General features: G+C 34.9%; 1 protein-coding gene across 1 annotated transcript in view; it reads left to right on the top strand.

The window, feature by feature from the left end:
* lrrk2 (leucine-rich repeat kinase 2) overlaps nt 1-16,652 on the top strand; it is a 79,129-nt gene extending 62,477 nt beyond the window's left edge. The window contains exons 40-52 of the mRNA XM_059335371.1: nt 532-722; nt 939-1,099; nt 2,345-2,515; nt 3,744-3,844; nt 4,660-4,872; nt 6,228-6,421; nt 7,413-7,485; nt 7,594-7,784; nt 9,103-9,252; nt 11,343-11,569; nt 14,707-14,775; nt 14,861-14,990; nt 16,079-16,652. Of these exons, the coding sequence (XP_059191354.1) occupies nt 532-722; nt 939-1,099; nt 2,345-2,515; nt 3,744-3,844; nt 4,660-4,872; nt 6,228-6,421; nt 7,413-7,485; nt 7,594-7,784; nt 9,103-9,252; nt 11,343-11,569; nt 14,707-14,775; nt 14,861-14,985 (1,866 nt within the window). The 3' untranslated portion in view covers nt 14,986-14,990; nt 16,079-16,652. The remainder of the gene's footprint in view (nt 1-531; nt 723-938; nt 1,100-2,344; nt 2,516-3,743; nt 3,845-4,659; nt 4,873-6,227; nt 6,422-7,412; nt 7,486-7,593; nt 7,785-9,102; nt 9,253-11,342; nt 11,570-14,706; nt 14,776-14,860; nt 14,991-16,078) is intronic.
* The last annotated feature ends 684 nt before the right edge of the window (nt 16,653-17,336 follow it).

Here is a 17,336-nt window from a genome sequence, read left to right as displayed (position 1 = left end):
CATTTAGAAGAAAATAGAAGATAAAGAATAGTATGATTTGGGGCGGGGCTACCTTTGATTGACAGGTCACTAACAAGGCAAGCCGTCGTCAGGAGAGAAGCAGAGCAATGCGTATCCACGGCAACGTGTCAATAAAGTTATGTATAACGTTATATAGATACAAAAAAGGACGTTTAGCAGTTTGGTCTCATAGTTATCTCATATTTTATTTATTTATTTATTTATTGTTTGCACTTAAAAAAATATACAATCATAAAGAAAGAACAGTACAAGAAACAGTTAAAGAAAATGCAGGAAAGATCAAAAAGCCCAAAGGGCTTATATATACGCGACCCTCCCTCTTAAACCTATAAATAACTATACTTTACTTAAATTACATAGCTAGATGAAAATAAAGAATACAAACAAAATACAAACAAAACAAATAATACAAAGGTGTAGAACATCTATAGGGATTTTTTGAGCTTGGTCTTAAAAGTATTTATTTATCTCATAGTTAATTGCTAGAGTTTTTCCCCTTTTTCCCTGTAGGAGTTGGCGGTGCTGGGGCGCCTCCGCCACCCCAGCCTGGTGGGTCTGCTGGCAGCCGGCTCGGCCCCTCCGGTCCTGGTGATGGAGCTCGCTCTGAGAGGCTCTCTGGACTCTCTGTTTGAACACGAGAACGGCAGCCTGAACAGGAAGCTGCAGCACAGGATCGCCCTGCAGGTGGCCGACGGACTCAGGTACAGACAGGGAGGATCTCAGTACACTCCTTCTCTTAGTGAGCTTGTCTGTTCTTCTTTTGAATAAATGTAAAGTTATTTAATCATTTCATCAAAAAGTTTCAAATTTTGGAAAATGAGAGAGTCCAGCTAAGTTGTAAAAGAAAAAAATGTCTAATCGAGCATGATTGACAGCTGTTTGAAGATGTGGTCATTGATTACTGTGTGTGTGATCAGGTACCTTCACTCAGCTATGATCATCTATCGGGACCTGAAGCCTCATAACGTCCTGCTGTTCAACCTGAAGACCGACTCCGAGATCATCGCCAAGATCACCGACTACGGCATTGCTCAGTACTGCTGCAGCATGGGAGTGAGGAGCTCCGAGGGCACGCCAGGTGGGACACTGTAGAACTTTCCAGCAGCTGTCTCATCTTTTGGTTTTGTTTTCATTTACTTGCTAATCAGGACTGCTACGCCTTGCCGGTGAGAAGCTGCAGGCTTCTACCCAGAATCTGTAAAATAATGAAATTATTGTGGCAGTTTAAATTTTACGACAGTTCTTGAACAAATCATGTGTGACAAATGCAAAAAAAATGAACCAATATGTGCCTGAAATAGTGATATTTCATCAAAATCACTTTATCTTATGTATATTATTAACAGTTAGCATTAACCAGATCCTGTAAGAACCAAGGTTATTATAGTTAACGAAAACTAACAAAATAACGAAAGCTAGAATTGAAAAAAGATTTTCATTAACTGAAATAAAAATAAAAAAGTTTTTAAAAAAACGATAACTACCAGTAACTGAAACTGTATTTTGTGGTTACAAAACTAACTAAAATGATAGTGAAAATGTCTTTAGTTTTCATCTTTTTCAACTTTTTTCATCCGTAAACCTTTTTGGTTGATATGAAATCTATTTCATCTATCTGGTTTTATGACTTAATAAACTTATTGGGGCTGAGATGATCAGACAAAGGAAATAAAGGAAACATTTATTGTGACCTTATTGAATCTGGCACCCAACAAATACCCCATTACAAAAAACTAAAACTAACACTAAAACTAATAAAAACTAAACTAAAACTAAGCATTTTCAAAAAAATAAAAACTAACTAAAACTAGCAAACTCACTCTAAAAACTAATTAAAACTAACTGAATTTGAAAACAAAAAATCACAAAGAAATTAAAACTAAAACTGCTGTGTTTTTTTGTATATCACCTTTCAACAACAGGGCTATTCAAAGTGCTTTACACAAAACATTAAAATAATTAGAAAGAGACATATATAAAATGACATTCAAATATGAAATTGTAAGACCAAAAACGAGGAGATAAAATATTTTAAACTGAATTTGAAAACAAAAATTGACAACCAAATTAAAACTAAAACTAAAAAAATATAACTATTATAACTTTGGTAAGAACATACACTTCTGCAGTCCTCAGCACATCTGGGACCCGATAAATGACTCAGCTGAGACCAACAGAAAGGCCTTGAAACTGTTTGGGATTTTGAGGGTTACAGTCATCTGATATGTTCATAATAAGAAGGTTCTTTCTAAATCATATTTTTCTATTGCAGTGCAAGTCATTCTGTATAGATTTTTAAAGCGGATCACTGTGTATGTGTCAGGTTTCCGAGCTCCGGAGGTGGCCCGAGGAAACGTGATCTATAACCAGCAGGCGGACGTCTTCTCCTTCGGCCTGCTGCTCTACGACCTCCTGACCTGCGGAGAGAGAATCTCTGACGGCATGAAGTTCCCCAGCGAGTTCGACGAGGTCGCAGTGCAGGGAAAACTGCCGGGTCAGCAAAAGTTCTGTCTCAAGTGGAAGCAGACACTGTCTTTTTCAGAGCACCAACAGTCAAGCCTGCAATTTAGTTGCAACATCAATTTCAAAGTATCTGCTAAAAAATATTTTGATATTTGATCTTTTTACATATTGCCCAGCCCTAATGACATAATGATCTCTGTGAGATGTTTGTTTTTGGTGCAACAAATGAGAGCTTGAATATCATGAATTTTCACAGCAAATTTTAATCCAGCAAACAGTTTTGAAGATGCCTCGCAAATGGAAATGTTGATCTCATGTTTGAGTTGGAGGATGTCAGATAATCAGTCAGTCCATGTTATACTAAATAATACACTAAATACTAAGTAATATTTTGAGAAAAGTTGCAAATTTACTAGATTAAAGTGGCAAATCTACAAGAAAAAAAGTTGCAGATTTAAGAGATTTAAAGTGGAAAATCTGTGTGAAAAAAGTTGCAGATTTACGAGAAAAAAGTGGGAAAAAACAACTTTTTTCTTGCAGATTCACCACTTTAAATCTCATAAATCTGTGCATTTTTTTGGTAGATTTGCCACTTTAATCTCGTAAACTTTTTCCGGGTCCGTATGTTGTTTTTTTTACACATTCTGGCTGTATGTAATATGTCCAATATTCTCTAGGGTTGAAATTTGGAATTTGTAAGTATCTAACGAGGGACCTATTAAGGGTTAAAACAAAATGATATTATACATATTTTTATAGTATTTTCTCTAGTTTTAATTATAATTATAATTTTTCTATTCCATATCTATGCTTCTTGACTTTTGTATAGCTTTATTTTTTTCTTTATTCTTTGTCTTATGATTATGGTTATGCACCAATACAAAAGCTAAATACTTTTATGTGAAAACTTACTTACTGGCAATAAACCAGATCCTGATTCTGATCATTTATAAAAATGTTTTTTAAAAATAGCTAGAGAAAAATAATTTGTGGCATCTTGGGTTAAAAATGACTCATATTGCTAATTCTATCCAGGGTAATAAAAAATGATAAGATAAATCCCAAAGATGCAAAGAAAACATAAAATCACAAGTTTGTTATTCACCGTATCTGTAACAACATTTTCTGATATTAACTTTCATATTTGAAGTTAAGAATGCCATAAATAAAATCTCCTGATTCTTATTTCCCATACATTTATGAACAGACCTGAAAGTTAAAGTAAGGACTTTTTCTGACATGTTCTCTGTCTGGTACAGATCCAGTGAAACACTACGGTTGCTCCCCTTGGCCCGGCTTCCAGGCGCTGATGAAGGACTGTTTGAGGGAAAGTCCTCAGAGTCGACCCACTTCTGCTCAGGTGAGAACCTGAACACTGCAGCTGTGTTTACAGGGAGCTGCTGCTTTTATTTTTACTGAGGAAGATCACAAAGAACACAGAGATTAGCTCCTCCTGGTGGTGCAAGAAAAAAGAAAAAAGTGTCTGACAGCAATGTAGCGATACATACGGAAGGCCTAAACGGCCATGCATTCATATATATATTTTTTTTTCATATATATCTTTATTGGGTTGTCAGGACATAATACATATTCAATCAGAAAAGGTACAATTCACCCATTTTTCCCCCTTTTAGAACAACCCCCCGCCCCCCGAACCAGAGAGTTACATTCACCTAAAATAAGCAAAAACAATAAATAGTAATGATAATGAGAAAATACAACTCTCTCCCCCTCAAAGAAAAACAGGAGGGGTGAACAGTAGCCAAATAAACAATAATAAAAAATGAAAAATAAAAATAAAAATATACATACATACATATACATACACATAAAACCAAACAAATAATAATAATACTAAATAAATAAATAAAATAAAAAGGGACATTTAGAGGAGATATACAGAATGCTTGGAAAAAACTAACAAAAAATAGCTATAACAATTTGTATATGTTTTGCCTAGAGTTTGATCACCAAATCAGTATACTAAAAACAATTACTGGCCATTTAAAAGTTATATCAATTTATCTTGCATTCATATATTTTAGAGATAACGAGAAAACAAATGAAATTAACTCGTTATCACGAGAAAACGGAGGGAAAAAAATATATGAATGCATGGCTGTTTAGGGCTTCGTAGATACATGTAGTTATTAGAGTCTTTTGTTCTTTGTGCAGGTGTTTGACAGGCTGAACTCAGGGGAGATGTTGTGTCTGATGAGGGACTTCGTGGTCCCCAGAGCGTTTAACGCTGAGTGCTTCACGCTGAGCTCCGACAGCGTGGACGGCCCCTCCAGCAGCCACAGAGCCTGGCTGGGTGGAGGCAGCAGCACCAGGAGGCTCGGCTCCATCACAGCCGTCGACCTGGACACCAGCACCGTCACCACACAGGTAACCACAGACTCAATACATGCTGGGTTTATTGGATTTAATTCAGTTTGATTTTGAAGAGGCTGCCACTAGCCCATTGACGCCTAAAACTTCCTGTAAAACCTCTGGGCGATTTTAAAATAACCCCCTAAAACCTGAAGTTTTTCTGGAAATTCAACAGAAGTGTCAACGCTTCTACTAAATAGATTTTTCAGCCTCTGTAGCAGATAGAAATGAAATTCAAAAAGTATTTGAGAGCTTATACAAATACTACAAATCGACGTATCCGCTTTCCAGGCTTCAATGGGCTAGAGTAGGGCTGGGCGATATAACGATATAAAAGATATATCTGTATATTTTTAAATGTTGTTGTTATACAGTATTCATGTTCATTTAAATAAACGGTTTCAATAAAACTACTGACATTGACTGAACATTTGCTCTCACTTTGCATTAAAATTTCAGGATATATATCGTGTATCGATATTCAGCCTGAATATATCGGGATATGACTTTTGGACCATATCGCCCAGCCGTAGATTGAATCAATTATGTATTTCACGTGTTTAGTTCAGTTTTATTTTGAAGTGGCTCTTTAACAAAATCTTAAGTAGCTCATTCATTGGATTTGTATTAACTTTTTATTGCTGTAATTCACAATTGAAATCATATTAATATTTATATATTTATATTTGATGCTAAATGTGTGTGTGGGCAACCACCTGCTGGGGCTGGGCGATATATCGATATAGTTTTAAATGTGATATGGAATTAGAACATATCATTTATATCGATATAGTTCAAATTTGCACTGTGATCCTTGCTCCAAGAAAGCATTTTAACATTTTATTTAAGATATTTCTTTATCTAAATGTGCACTTTATGAAGCTTTGATTTAAAAAACAAAAGACACTCTTGTTGTTATACAGTATTTATCTTCACGTAAATAAACGGTTTCAATAAAACTACTTGTGACATGTCATATTTATGCTTTGACTTTGACCGAACATTTGCTCTCACTTTGTGATTAAAAATATCAGGATATATATCGTAGAACGGTATTCAGCCTACATATATCAGGATATTAGATTAGATTTGACTTTATTAATCCCACAGCGGGGAAATTCCTTTGTTACAGCCAACCACAAAAATTGCACACAAAATTATTTCCCTTAAGATAAAGAAAAAAGATAAAAAATAAACAATCTAATATAAAGAGACATTTAACAATATACAATATTGAAATGACTTTTGGTCCATATCGCCCAGCCCTACCACCACCCACTAGAGTGTGTTTTTATTCTTGTTTGCCTTTTCTATTAAATTCAGCACAGCTCCAGCTTCTTGTTTACCACTTGTCTCTCTCTGTCCTGCAGGAGGTCGACACCAGCCCTGTGTTGTGTATCGTGACCGTCCAAATCCCAACGGAGGCCTGTGATTGGCTGGTAGCGGGCACCCAGTCCGGCTCATTAGTGGTCGTTAGCACTCAGGACACGTCGACGTGTCACCACCTGCAGAGTGTCTCGGACGCCGTCACCTCGCTCTACTTCCACGTTCACCCTCGCCGCACGTAAGTGTCTGTAGACACTCTGAACATGATGATGCTCTGCAGGAGACTTTAACCTCCTGCTGCTGCACATCAAGTGTTTCAGATGGTCAGATCTTTGTTTTTGGTGCAACAAATGAAATCTTGAATATCATGAATTTTCACAGCAAAATTTTAATCCAGCAAACAGTTTTAATCCATAAGAACCCATGGTGACACCCGTGTAAAATGTGGCTGTGACTGGAAACACAAATGTGAAAAAGTAGCTAATTACAAAAAGTTTATTTTTTGTTACGAGGCTAAGTTTAAACCCATTTAACAATTCTAATCCGTTAATGTCCTGTATTGCTGTCTTTAACTTGTTCTGATCATATTTCCTGAACAAATTAAAGTCACAATTCTGATAAATGTTGTGGAGATGCAGAGAAAAAAGGCAAATTTTCTGTTTGTGTAAACAGAACTACTTTTAGTCGGTTTTTTTTTTGTTATTTTGTGTCTTTTTTGGTCATTTTGTGTCTTTTTAGTCATTTTGTGTGTTTTGTGTCTTCTTGTGTCTTTTTTTAGTCATTTTGTGACATTTTGTGTCATTTTTTGTCTTTTTGTGTCTTTTTTGGTCATTTGTGTCTGTTGTTTCTTTTTTTTAGTTATTTTGTGTCTTTTTTTTAGTTATTTTGTGTCTTTTTTTAGTTATTTTATGTCTATTTTTGGTCTTTTTGTGTCTTGTTAGTCTTGTAAGTGTTGCTGAAACAGCTTTGTAACTTTTGATATTCTAGTTTCAAGCATGTATTTACTCAGTATAGGTCATAAAATCTCAGTAACAAGCTGTAATATTATTATTATTTAGATAATTAAGGACCAAAACACTTAAAACAAGTGAAACAATCGAACATAAAAGATGCTGACTAAGAATCTTATCGGACAAAAAATCACCATATATCCCCTTGATCTAAGATATTTAATCTCACTTAGATTTCAGTTTTTGCAGTGCTTTTGATAATTTTTTATTTATTTTCAGCCAAAGAAAGAATTACCTGCTCGTTGGGACTGCAGATGGAGTTCTCACTGTTTATGAGGACTCTGTACTAAAGGTAAATATTGATATTGAATTAAATATCCAGTTTTTATTCTCAAAAGATGACTTGTTTTTGCCCAGAAGTTGCTTTGAATTCCACTTTCTCCTCCTTGTGGTCCTGCAGCAGGAGAACGGTCAGCCGGTTAAAACTGTGACTGTGGGGAACGTGAACACGCCCGTCATGTGTCTGGGCCAGTCGGTGTATTCTCTGGACAGCAGGTCGGTTTGGGCCGCCTGCGGGACCAAGATCCTCTCCTTCACCGCCGACTACGACGTCTGCAAGAAGATCGACACCAGACCCAACCTCATCTTCCAGTGAGTCCACCACACCGAGAGGAAGCTCGTAGTGGAAGGTTTATAGCAACGTTTAAAGGTTTTTGGTTTGATTTGTCCATAATATGAAACTAGAAGATCTAAGGAATCATGTGCATCAGGGAAGTTTTTGAAATAATGCTGCAAAGTTAGACTTTTTTTATGTTTAATTCAAAAAAATTGAGAGCAGTGAAGGTTAAAGTTGAGGAAAGTTTGAGACATTGCTGCAATTGTTGTTGTTCATAAATGTTTGATATCAGATATCATTATTCCATAATAAATCAGGATTTTCCAAACAATTATTCCTGCATGTTTGACAAGATGAGAAAGTATTAAAAAGAAAAAAACAGAAAAGAAATAGGATTAGATTAGAGAGCAGGAGATAAACCAGGAAGTGCATTAAGCTGCATTCTACCATAAATTCCAGCAGGGGGCGTTGACGGTGGCTGTAGAAGCATTTGAGTCCATTCATTTCATTACAAAATGAGAAAACTTCTCACTTGATTTATTACCTCAGAAATGTTTTTTAAGGACAACACTATGGTCTCAATCACTAGTAAAAAATCTTCTTCAAGACAATTTCATGTTAATAGTGTAAATAATGGCCCCATTTAGAAGAAAATAGAAGATAAAGAATCATATGATTTGGGGCGGGGCTACCTTTGATTGACAGGTCACTGACAAGGCGAGTCGTCATCAGGAGAGAAGCAGAACAATGCGTATCCATGGCAACGTGTCAATAAAGTTATATATAACGTTATATAGATATAAAAAAGGACGTTTAGCGGTTTGGTCTCATAACTTTGACCCTTTCACTGTATTTTCACTTATTGACAGTTTATTTGAACGTTTTGTTCAGTAAAAATGTCTTGTTCAGAGTTTAGTTGGACTAACAGACACTCCATGGAGCCGTTCACACAAACATTCATACTGGTGGCAGAGGCTACCCTAAACGGTGCCACCTGCCACCATTGGGAATTCATTCTCATATAATGTCATAATATTTAGAGAAAAAAGTTGCTAATTTACTAGATTAAAGTGGCAAATCTACAAGAAAAAAGTCTGATTTACGAGAAAAAAGTGAAAAAAAAAGTAACTTTTATCTCGCAGATCCACCACTTTAAATCTCATAAATCTGCACATTTTTTCTCGTAGATTTACCATTTTGATCTTGTAAACTTATTTCTCAAAATATTACCTCCATATGTTTTTTTTTACTTTTTTTTTTATTTGGAATTTGCAAGTATTTCAATGAGTGCCCTATTAAGGGTTAAGTTATGTCATTGTAACAGCAGGTTGTGTGTGTGTGTGTGTCTTTCAGGCAGCAGCGGTCGTTGGGAGGTGAGGCGTGTGTGTCTCGGATGGTCGTGGATAAATATGTTTACCTGAGCAAAGGGACGCCAACCGTGGAGATCTGGGACAAGAGGAGCGAGAGGATGGTCGACTGCATCGACTGTGCTCAGATCATCAGGTACACACACAAATATGTCTTATACAGTCATGGAAAAATTATAAGACCCTTGTCTTCTTCAGTTTCTTGTTCATTTTAATGCCTGGTACAACTAAAGGTACATTTGTTTGGACAAATATAATGATAACAACAAAAATAGGTCATAAGAGTTTAATTTAAGAGCTGATATCTAGACATTTAACATGGCTTCATCATCAAGAAAAGATGTAAAAATGACCAAAAAAAGGCCAAAAACAAGAAGACAAAATGACCAAAAACAACCAAAATAAAATGCAAAATGACAAAAAAGGCACAAAATTGCCAAAAAATTGTCTTTTTTCAGTAATTTTGTGTCTTTTTTTGGTCATTTTGTGTCTTTTTTTTGTCATGTTGTGTCTTTTGTTGTGTCTTTTCTAGTTATTTTGTGTCTTTTTTGGTCATTTTGTGTCTTTTTTTTGGTAATTTGTGTCTTTTTTAGTCCTTTAGTCCAACATAAAATGTGATTTTGAATCTTTTTTTTACTTTCAAAACACTATCATGCTCAATAAAGAATTTTAAATGTTGCAAATGTGAACAAAGGTGTCAAATCTAACATATAAGAGGGTTCCATCCAGTTCTATCATTTTATACTAAATATATTTGAGCTTGTCTCCAGTTTTACTTGGTATATCATCATCAAACTGAAACTGGCCTCATGGAGTTTACAGCCAGAACTTTAGAGGTAAATTTACAGTAGGGCTCCACGCTGCTTTGTTTTCTAGTCTGGATGGAGTCAACAAGTCTGGATTATTTGGAGCTTTTGGAGACTCCACAGGGTTAAAATGAACAAAAATTGAAGAAAACAGGGGTGGTCTAATCATTTTTTCCATGACTGTAAATGTATTTATTATATGTTTTATCAGGGCTCAGTGCTATATTTAGTTGTTATTAGGTATCACATCATAACACACACGAGGTGAGGTGTTTCCCTACCTGAATAAACAAAAGGTTTCATGTAGTGTGCATATAACAGAAATAGCTCCTGTAAAGAGAAGAGAGACAATAGAGAATGAGCACCATGTGGAGAAATGTGAATATCATGTGATTATTGAATAGTGCAGAAACAACAGCAACACAAGAGAAATCTCCCCAAAACCAAACAAATCTTGGTGCCTAACAACATGTTTTTCTGCCTTGGTTAGTCAGACAATAACATCACATCATAATCTATTTTCCTGCATTCTTGATAAAAACAGTCCACTCTCAGACGTCTTGGAGGTTCAGGTGTTTGTATATAAGTGAAGATGTTTCTGTGTGTAGAGATTTGAGGACATCATCTTGTGGTTTGGGAAACACTGAATGATATTTTTCAACATTTTATTGACCAAACAACTAATCGATTAATCTTTAACTCTATGGAGTCTTGGGCTATTTTGTCAATTTTTGAATCCTTTTCATGTCTTTTTCTGTCTTTTTTGGTGTGTTTTTTTGGTCATTTTGTGTCTTCTGTGGTTTTTTTTTGGGTCATTCTGTCTTCTCATTTTGTGTATTTTTTGTAATTTTGCGTCTTTTTGTGTCTTTTTTTGGTCATTTTGTGTCTTTTTTTGTCATGTTGTCTTTTCTAGTTATTTTGTGTCTTTTTTGGTCATTTTGTGTCTTTTTTTTGTCATGTTGTGTCTTTTTGTTTCTTTTTTTCAGTCATTTTGTGTCTTTTTTTGTGTCATTTTGTGTCATTTTGTGTCTTTTTTCAGTCATTTTGTGTCTTTTTTTGGTCATTTTGTGTCTTTTTTTGTCATGTTGTGTCTTTTCTAGTTATTTTGTGTCTTTTTGTGTCTTTTTTTTTGTCATTTTGTGTCTTTTTAAGTCCTTTAGTCCGACATAAAATGTGATTTTGAATCTTCTTTTTACTTTCAAAACACTATCATGCTCAATAAAAAAATGTAAATGTTGCAAATGTGAACAAAGGTGTCAAATCTAACATATAAGAGGGTTCCATCCAGTTCTATCATTTTATACTAAATATATTTGAGCTTGTCTCCAGTTTTACTTGGTATATCATCATCAAACTGAAACTGGAATTAGACCATATCAGTGTTTGTATGTAACTACAGATATGTCTTCTCCTCCTGCAGACATGACTCTGGCTGCAGAGGCAGGAAGGGCAGCGAGGTGGAGCTGGCGTGCGAGGCGGCGCCCCCCTGGGCCCGGGTGAAGGCGCTGCTGGTGCAGAGCGCTGCAACCCTCTGGATCGGCACCAGAGGGGGCCACCTGCTGCTGCTGGAGCTCTCCAAACAGCAGCCGCTGCAGCTCCTCGGGCCCTGCTGCAGCTCCGTCCGCTGCATCGCCTCCGCACTCATAGGTAGGGGTAAACTCTGATACTGGTGGAAAGTAACTAAGTACATTTACTCAAGTACTGTAATTAAGTACAATTTTCAGGGTTGATACGGATGCTTGAAATCCTTGAAAATGTTTGAATTTTAATGTTGAATTTCAAGGTTTGAGAAGTGCTTTGATTTTGGATTAAGTGCTTGGAATTCTTACTGTATTTCTCTTGAAATCTGACTATATTTAACTGCATTTTCAATGGAAAAAAATATATAAACTGAATAGCCTATAGCCTATCCTATAGCCGCTGGAGGCAGTATCAGAATTACCAAAAAAAGACAAAATTACAAAAAAAAAAGACATAAAATGACAGAAAAAAACTAAATTACTCAAAAAAGACGCAAAATGACCAAAAAAGACATAGAATTACTGAAAAAATACTAAATTACTTAAAAAATACACAAAATGACAAAAAAAGACACAAAATGACCCAAAGAATACACAAAATTACTAAAAAAAGTCACAATAGTATTAGAAAAAGACACAATATTACGTAAAAAAGACACCAAATTACCAAAAAAAGACACAAAATGACCCCAAAAAAGACACAAAATTACAAAAGAGACACAAAATTACCCCAAAAAAGACACTAGATTACATTCCATAACATTTCCACTTCTTGCGGTAACAACAACAACACGGCAGATAATAAACGCTCCGGTAGCAGCTGCCCTTCTTTTTTTTTAACGTCGTCATAGAAACAAGTGAAACAAAGCTCCAGCTGGAGCAATAAAAAGCTGATGAATGATGGAAAAGCTTGAAAATAGACCATGAAAAGTGCTTGAATTTGACCACTGAAAAAGTGTACGAAGCCTGAATTTTAAGGTACTTGTATTTTACTTGAGTATTCCAACATTTCTATACACATATTTATACTTCTACTTCACTGCATTTTGAGGCAAATATTGTACTTTTTACTCCACTACATTCAGCTGACGGCTTTAGTTACTTTTCAAGTCAATATTTAACATAAAAAAACATGATAAATTTAAAGTCATGAGACATTTTTAATTAGACCTCATAACAGTAAGTTAACCCTTTGTAGTTTGGGGCTATTTTGATGGTTTTGACTCTTTCATTCTGCCTGTATAAACCACTTAAAAAAATGTTTATCATTTAATGCTGCAGAAAAACACACAAAAAATACACAATAAAATACAAAATAACACACATAAAAACACAAAAATACAAAAAACACACAAAAAACAAAAAAAACAAAAAATACACAATAAAATGCAAAATAACACACATAAAAACACAAAAAACAAAAATTACAAAAAACAAAAATTACAAAAAAACACAAAAAACACACAAAAAATACACAATAAAATACACAATAAAATACAACAAAGCACACAAAAAATACAAAAAACACAAAAATTACAAAAAACATTAAACACAAAAGATTGCATTAAAATGCTGAATGCACACTGCAAAATTCTTTTTACTTTTGATACTTTAAGTACACTTTGATGCTGATACTTTAGTACTTTTACTTCAGTACGTTCTGAATGCAGGACTTTTACTGTAGTGGAGTAATTTCACAGTGTGGTATTAGTACTTTAACTTAAGTAAGAGATCTGAATACTTTTTCCACCACTGAGCTTTGAGATATTTACTTAAAAAGAAAACTAAACATATGAATCATTATGTGCTGTTTTTGTCATTGTGTCTGTGACTAAAACACATCCAGTGGTGAGAACACAAACTGTCTACATTCAGTACAGAAACCTCATACTAACTCATCTCATTGGATTTTGGAGCACCATGTTGCATAAATTTGCATATTAATGAGGAGGAAAACTAAAATAGCTCCTTCTTCAGTGAAGGTGTCCATACTGACACCTTTTTATATAATATATGGGAAAAATTTGAGGATTTTGCTAACTAAAGCAATCTTTACTCTAATGATGAACCTAATACATTAAAAAAAATTAAAGAAATTACCACAAGTGTTACAAAAAGTATTTTATTCCCACTGCTATATTCATTTTTAAATAAGTCACAATGCAGTTTTATACACATGTAGGTATTTATTTATAGAACTGTTGCTGTCGTTGTTTTTTAATGTCATTTTATGTAAATCTTTTGAAGGTACAGTCATGGAAAAAATGATTAGACCACACTTTTTCTTTAATTTCTTGTTCATGTTATTGCCTGGTACAACTAAAGGTACATTTGTTTGGACAAATATAATGATAACAACAAAAAAAGTTCATTTGAGTTTAATTTAAGAGCTGATATCTAGACATTTAACATGGTTTTCATGATAATAACAAAAATCAATATATAGGAAAACATGGAAAATGTCTAGATATCAGCTCTTAAATTAAACTCTTTTGAGCTGTTTTTATTGTTATTATGTGTCATTTTGTGTCTTTTTTCAGTCTTTTTTTAGTAATTGTGTGTCTTTTTTGGTCATTTTGTGTCTTTTTTTAGTAATTGTGTGTCTATTTTGGTCATTTTGTGTCTTTTTTAGTCATTTTGTGTCTTTTTTGGTAATTTTGTGTCATTTTGTGTCTTTTTTTAGACGATACTCTATTTCTTATTCCTCATTCCTCATCCTCAAGTCATTTTATTGGGTTTGAAAGCTTATTTTTACTATTTTTTCTATTGGGTTTATAAAGAAGCATCAGGCTTGTTTTTTTTTAATCTTAAACTATTTGAGCCTGGAGTGAATTTAAGACTTTCAGTATGTAATGTAACTCAGCGGAAATACTTAGTGAGTAAGAAAATGTAATTTTGTGTCTTTTTTTTTTGTCATTTTGTGTCTTTTTTTTTAGTAGTGAATTTAAGCCTTACAGTATAACTCAGCGGAAATACTTAGTGAGTAATAAAATGAATGAAAACAAAAGGAAGGAAGCTGAGCTATATAACCCAGAATACTACAGCTGTGTTTCTTTTGTCTTCTCTCATTGTGAGTCACAATGTGTCGAGCTGCTGTGTGAGAAATATGTGTGAAACAAGCCGAGCATCCTGCTCACAGTTTAACTGCTTATTGAACTCAATATTCCTTCTTCCCCCTGTTAATGTTCCCATATTGTCTTGTTTATACGCTGCTTCTGTCAGGCACCTGTGTCTTGTTGTTGACGGTGATTTTCTCCTGATTAGAAACACTAAACTGGAAGAACGTGGTGCTGGTTTTGGGCAGAAGAATCCCTCAAGACTCCAGTCAGTTTGGTGAGTTTGTCACTTTGCTGTTTGTCTCTCTGCTGTGTGAGTGTCTCTGCTGGTTTTTAATGTGAGTTTGTGTGTCTGTGGTCAGACGAGGAGTCGGTGCTGATGGTGTGGAACAGCTCGCTGCCCCTGGAGGCCAAAGACCTGAACAAACACTGTGAGAAGAGAGAACAGATCGCTGCCAAGATGAGAGAGCAGCTCCACCATGACTGAACCAGGTATGTCTGCTGGTTTATACATTTAAAGCTGGGGTAGGTGGTTTTCTGGTAAATTTAAAAAAAAAGCAGAATTTGAAAATCAGGTCCTCCTCCTGCAGCTTTCCCCTCTCTCATAAAGTAATCTGGACAAGTACCAGTCATGCTCTGACACACACACAAACCTTTATGGATGTCTAAAATGACACAATTTAAAATGCATGATGACAGAAACTGAAAAGTAAACATATCGGCCCTCATTTATCAAACGAGCGTAGACACCACCGCAGATCTGAGCGTATATTTGGTCTTATGACAGAGTTCATGTGGGATTTATCAAACGATCGTATCTCTGTGTGAGAATGATTGGCTGTTGATAAATGTGGTGGCCCAAAACAAGCCTCATTTAGATACCACGCCCTAATATATATAATATATATGAATAAAATATGCCCGATAAAGGCTACGTTCACACGAGGACGGTCTGAACAGAAGACGCAAAAGTGGCGTCGCGTCTTCACTTTTTATTCCTCGTTTAGACGAGCGTTTTCGGGAGGAAATCTGCTGCACACGGTGATGCAAAAGTGTGTGAAATTTGATTGTATGCAGCCAGGCGGCATCACTTAAAGCGATAAGAGCATCTTTGGGCATGCAGAAGTTTTCACGCCACACATTTTCATCAGCTGTCTGTCCTTGAGGGATGAGTCTTAAACATAATTAAGACATTAAAAGAAAAGTATTTAAGGCTTGACACATTTCTAATTTTTTATTTTATTTTTTCAGACATGGCCCTTGAAAACCGAGCCAAGAAGTCTGTTTTTGACGACAACATGAATTACAATATGCTGAAAGATTATTAAAGACATTGGTTAATAACGCCAAAAAGAAACGGCCTACCCCAGCCTTAACGTTTCTCATCTTTATTTAATTTAATTTTGCACACATTTGCCACACTTTGGTACATATCAATATCCAGAAATGTCTGTAATATTCTAAAGATTTCAACCATATTCCACCAGCCCAAACCAGTAGTTAAAGTAGTCATAGTTTGTATGATTATTTGTGATGATTCTGTAATAAAAATACCAATTAGTTTTAACTATTTTTTGCAGAATGTTGATGGAAAAGGGATCGACTCTCCCGTGGATCGACGTGTCGGCAGAACACGTCGAAGGAGACGTTTTACCTCATTTTCTGACGGCCATATTTACTTCACAATGCAATGAACTAATCAAAGAAGATGAACACGTGTAAAAACAAGCTGACATGTTTTACCAGACGAAGATAATCTGTAATCTGTGAGTGAGACGCTTTTCTAAAAGGGACAGATGTTTCTCAGCGCAGATGTTCAGTCACACCTGTTTGTTTACCTGACGTTAAAAAAACTGAAGCTGGAAAGAAAGCCAAAGGAAAAAAAAGCCTCTAAAAGTGTATATTTGATTATTTATTGTCACGTTTATGTTTGTGTTTACCTGTGAACTCACTCACTCCACATCTGTAAACAAATGCTGCCGGCTTTGACAGAGTTTTATGTCGTGTTGTGACAGAATTACTCAGTAAATATTATTTTATGTACTGTGCCTGTTTATGTAGTAAACAAGTATTATTTACAGAAAGTGCACAGAATACAGCGAATGAATGAAGTGTAATTGTTATTTTTTTATAAGTAAAAGTGCATAAAATTGCTTTTTGAGTTCTCTGAATTACTGTTTTTTTCTGCTTCTGGAGGAAAACTCTCTACATGAAGTGTCTTGTATGTGTGTTTGGATATTGTGTGTTTTATATTGTGATGTTTGTGTTATTTACTTTAGGATATTTTTCATCCTGGTACATCTCAACAAATTAGAATATCATGAAAAAGTTCAATATTTTTTGTCAGTAATTTCAGAAAGTGAAACTCATCCATTATATAGATTAATTACACATAGAGTGAAATATTTCAAGCCTGGTTTTCTTATAATTTTGATGATTCTGGCTTAATTTTGTGTCTCTTTAATAATTTTGTGTCTTTTTTTTGGTAATTCTGTGTATTTTTTTAAAAGTAATTTAGTGTTTTTTCTGTCATTTTGTGTCTTTTTTTAGTAATTTTGTCTTTTTTTTTGGGTCATTTTGTGTCTTTTTTTGGTCATTTTTGATACTGCCTCCAGCGGAAGATTTTTTACTAGCGATTGAGACCATAGTGTTGCCCTGAAAAACATTTTTCTGAGGTAATAAATCAGGTGAGAAGTTTTCTCATTTTGCATTGAAATGAATGGACCCAAAATTTTCTGAGACAGAGTTTTGTGTTTTCATTATCTCTAAGCCAGAATCATCAAAATTACAAGAAAAACAGGCTTGAAATATTTCACTCTACGTGTAATGAATCTATAT

Source organism: Centropristis striata, chromosome 6 (genome assembly GCF_030273125.1).
Source record: "Centropristis striata isolate RG_2023a ecotype Rhode Island chromosome 6, C.striata_1.0, whole genome shotgun sequence".
Classification (NCBI taxonomy): domain Eukaryota; kingdom Metazoa; phylum Chordata; class Actinopteri; order Perciformes; family Serranidae; genus Centropristis; species Centropristis striata.
The sequence above is the reverse complement of the archived record's forward strand: the minus strand, read 5'-3'. Positions and strand labels throughout refer to the sequence as shown.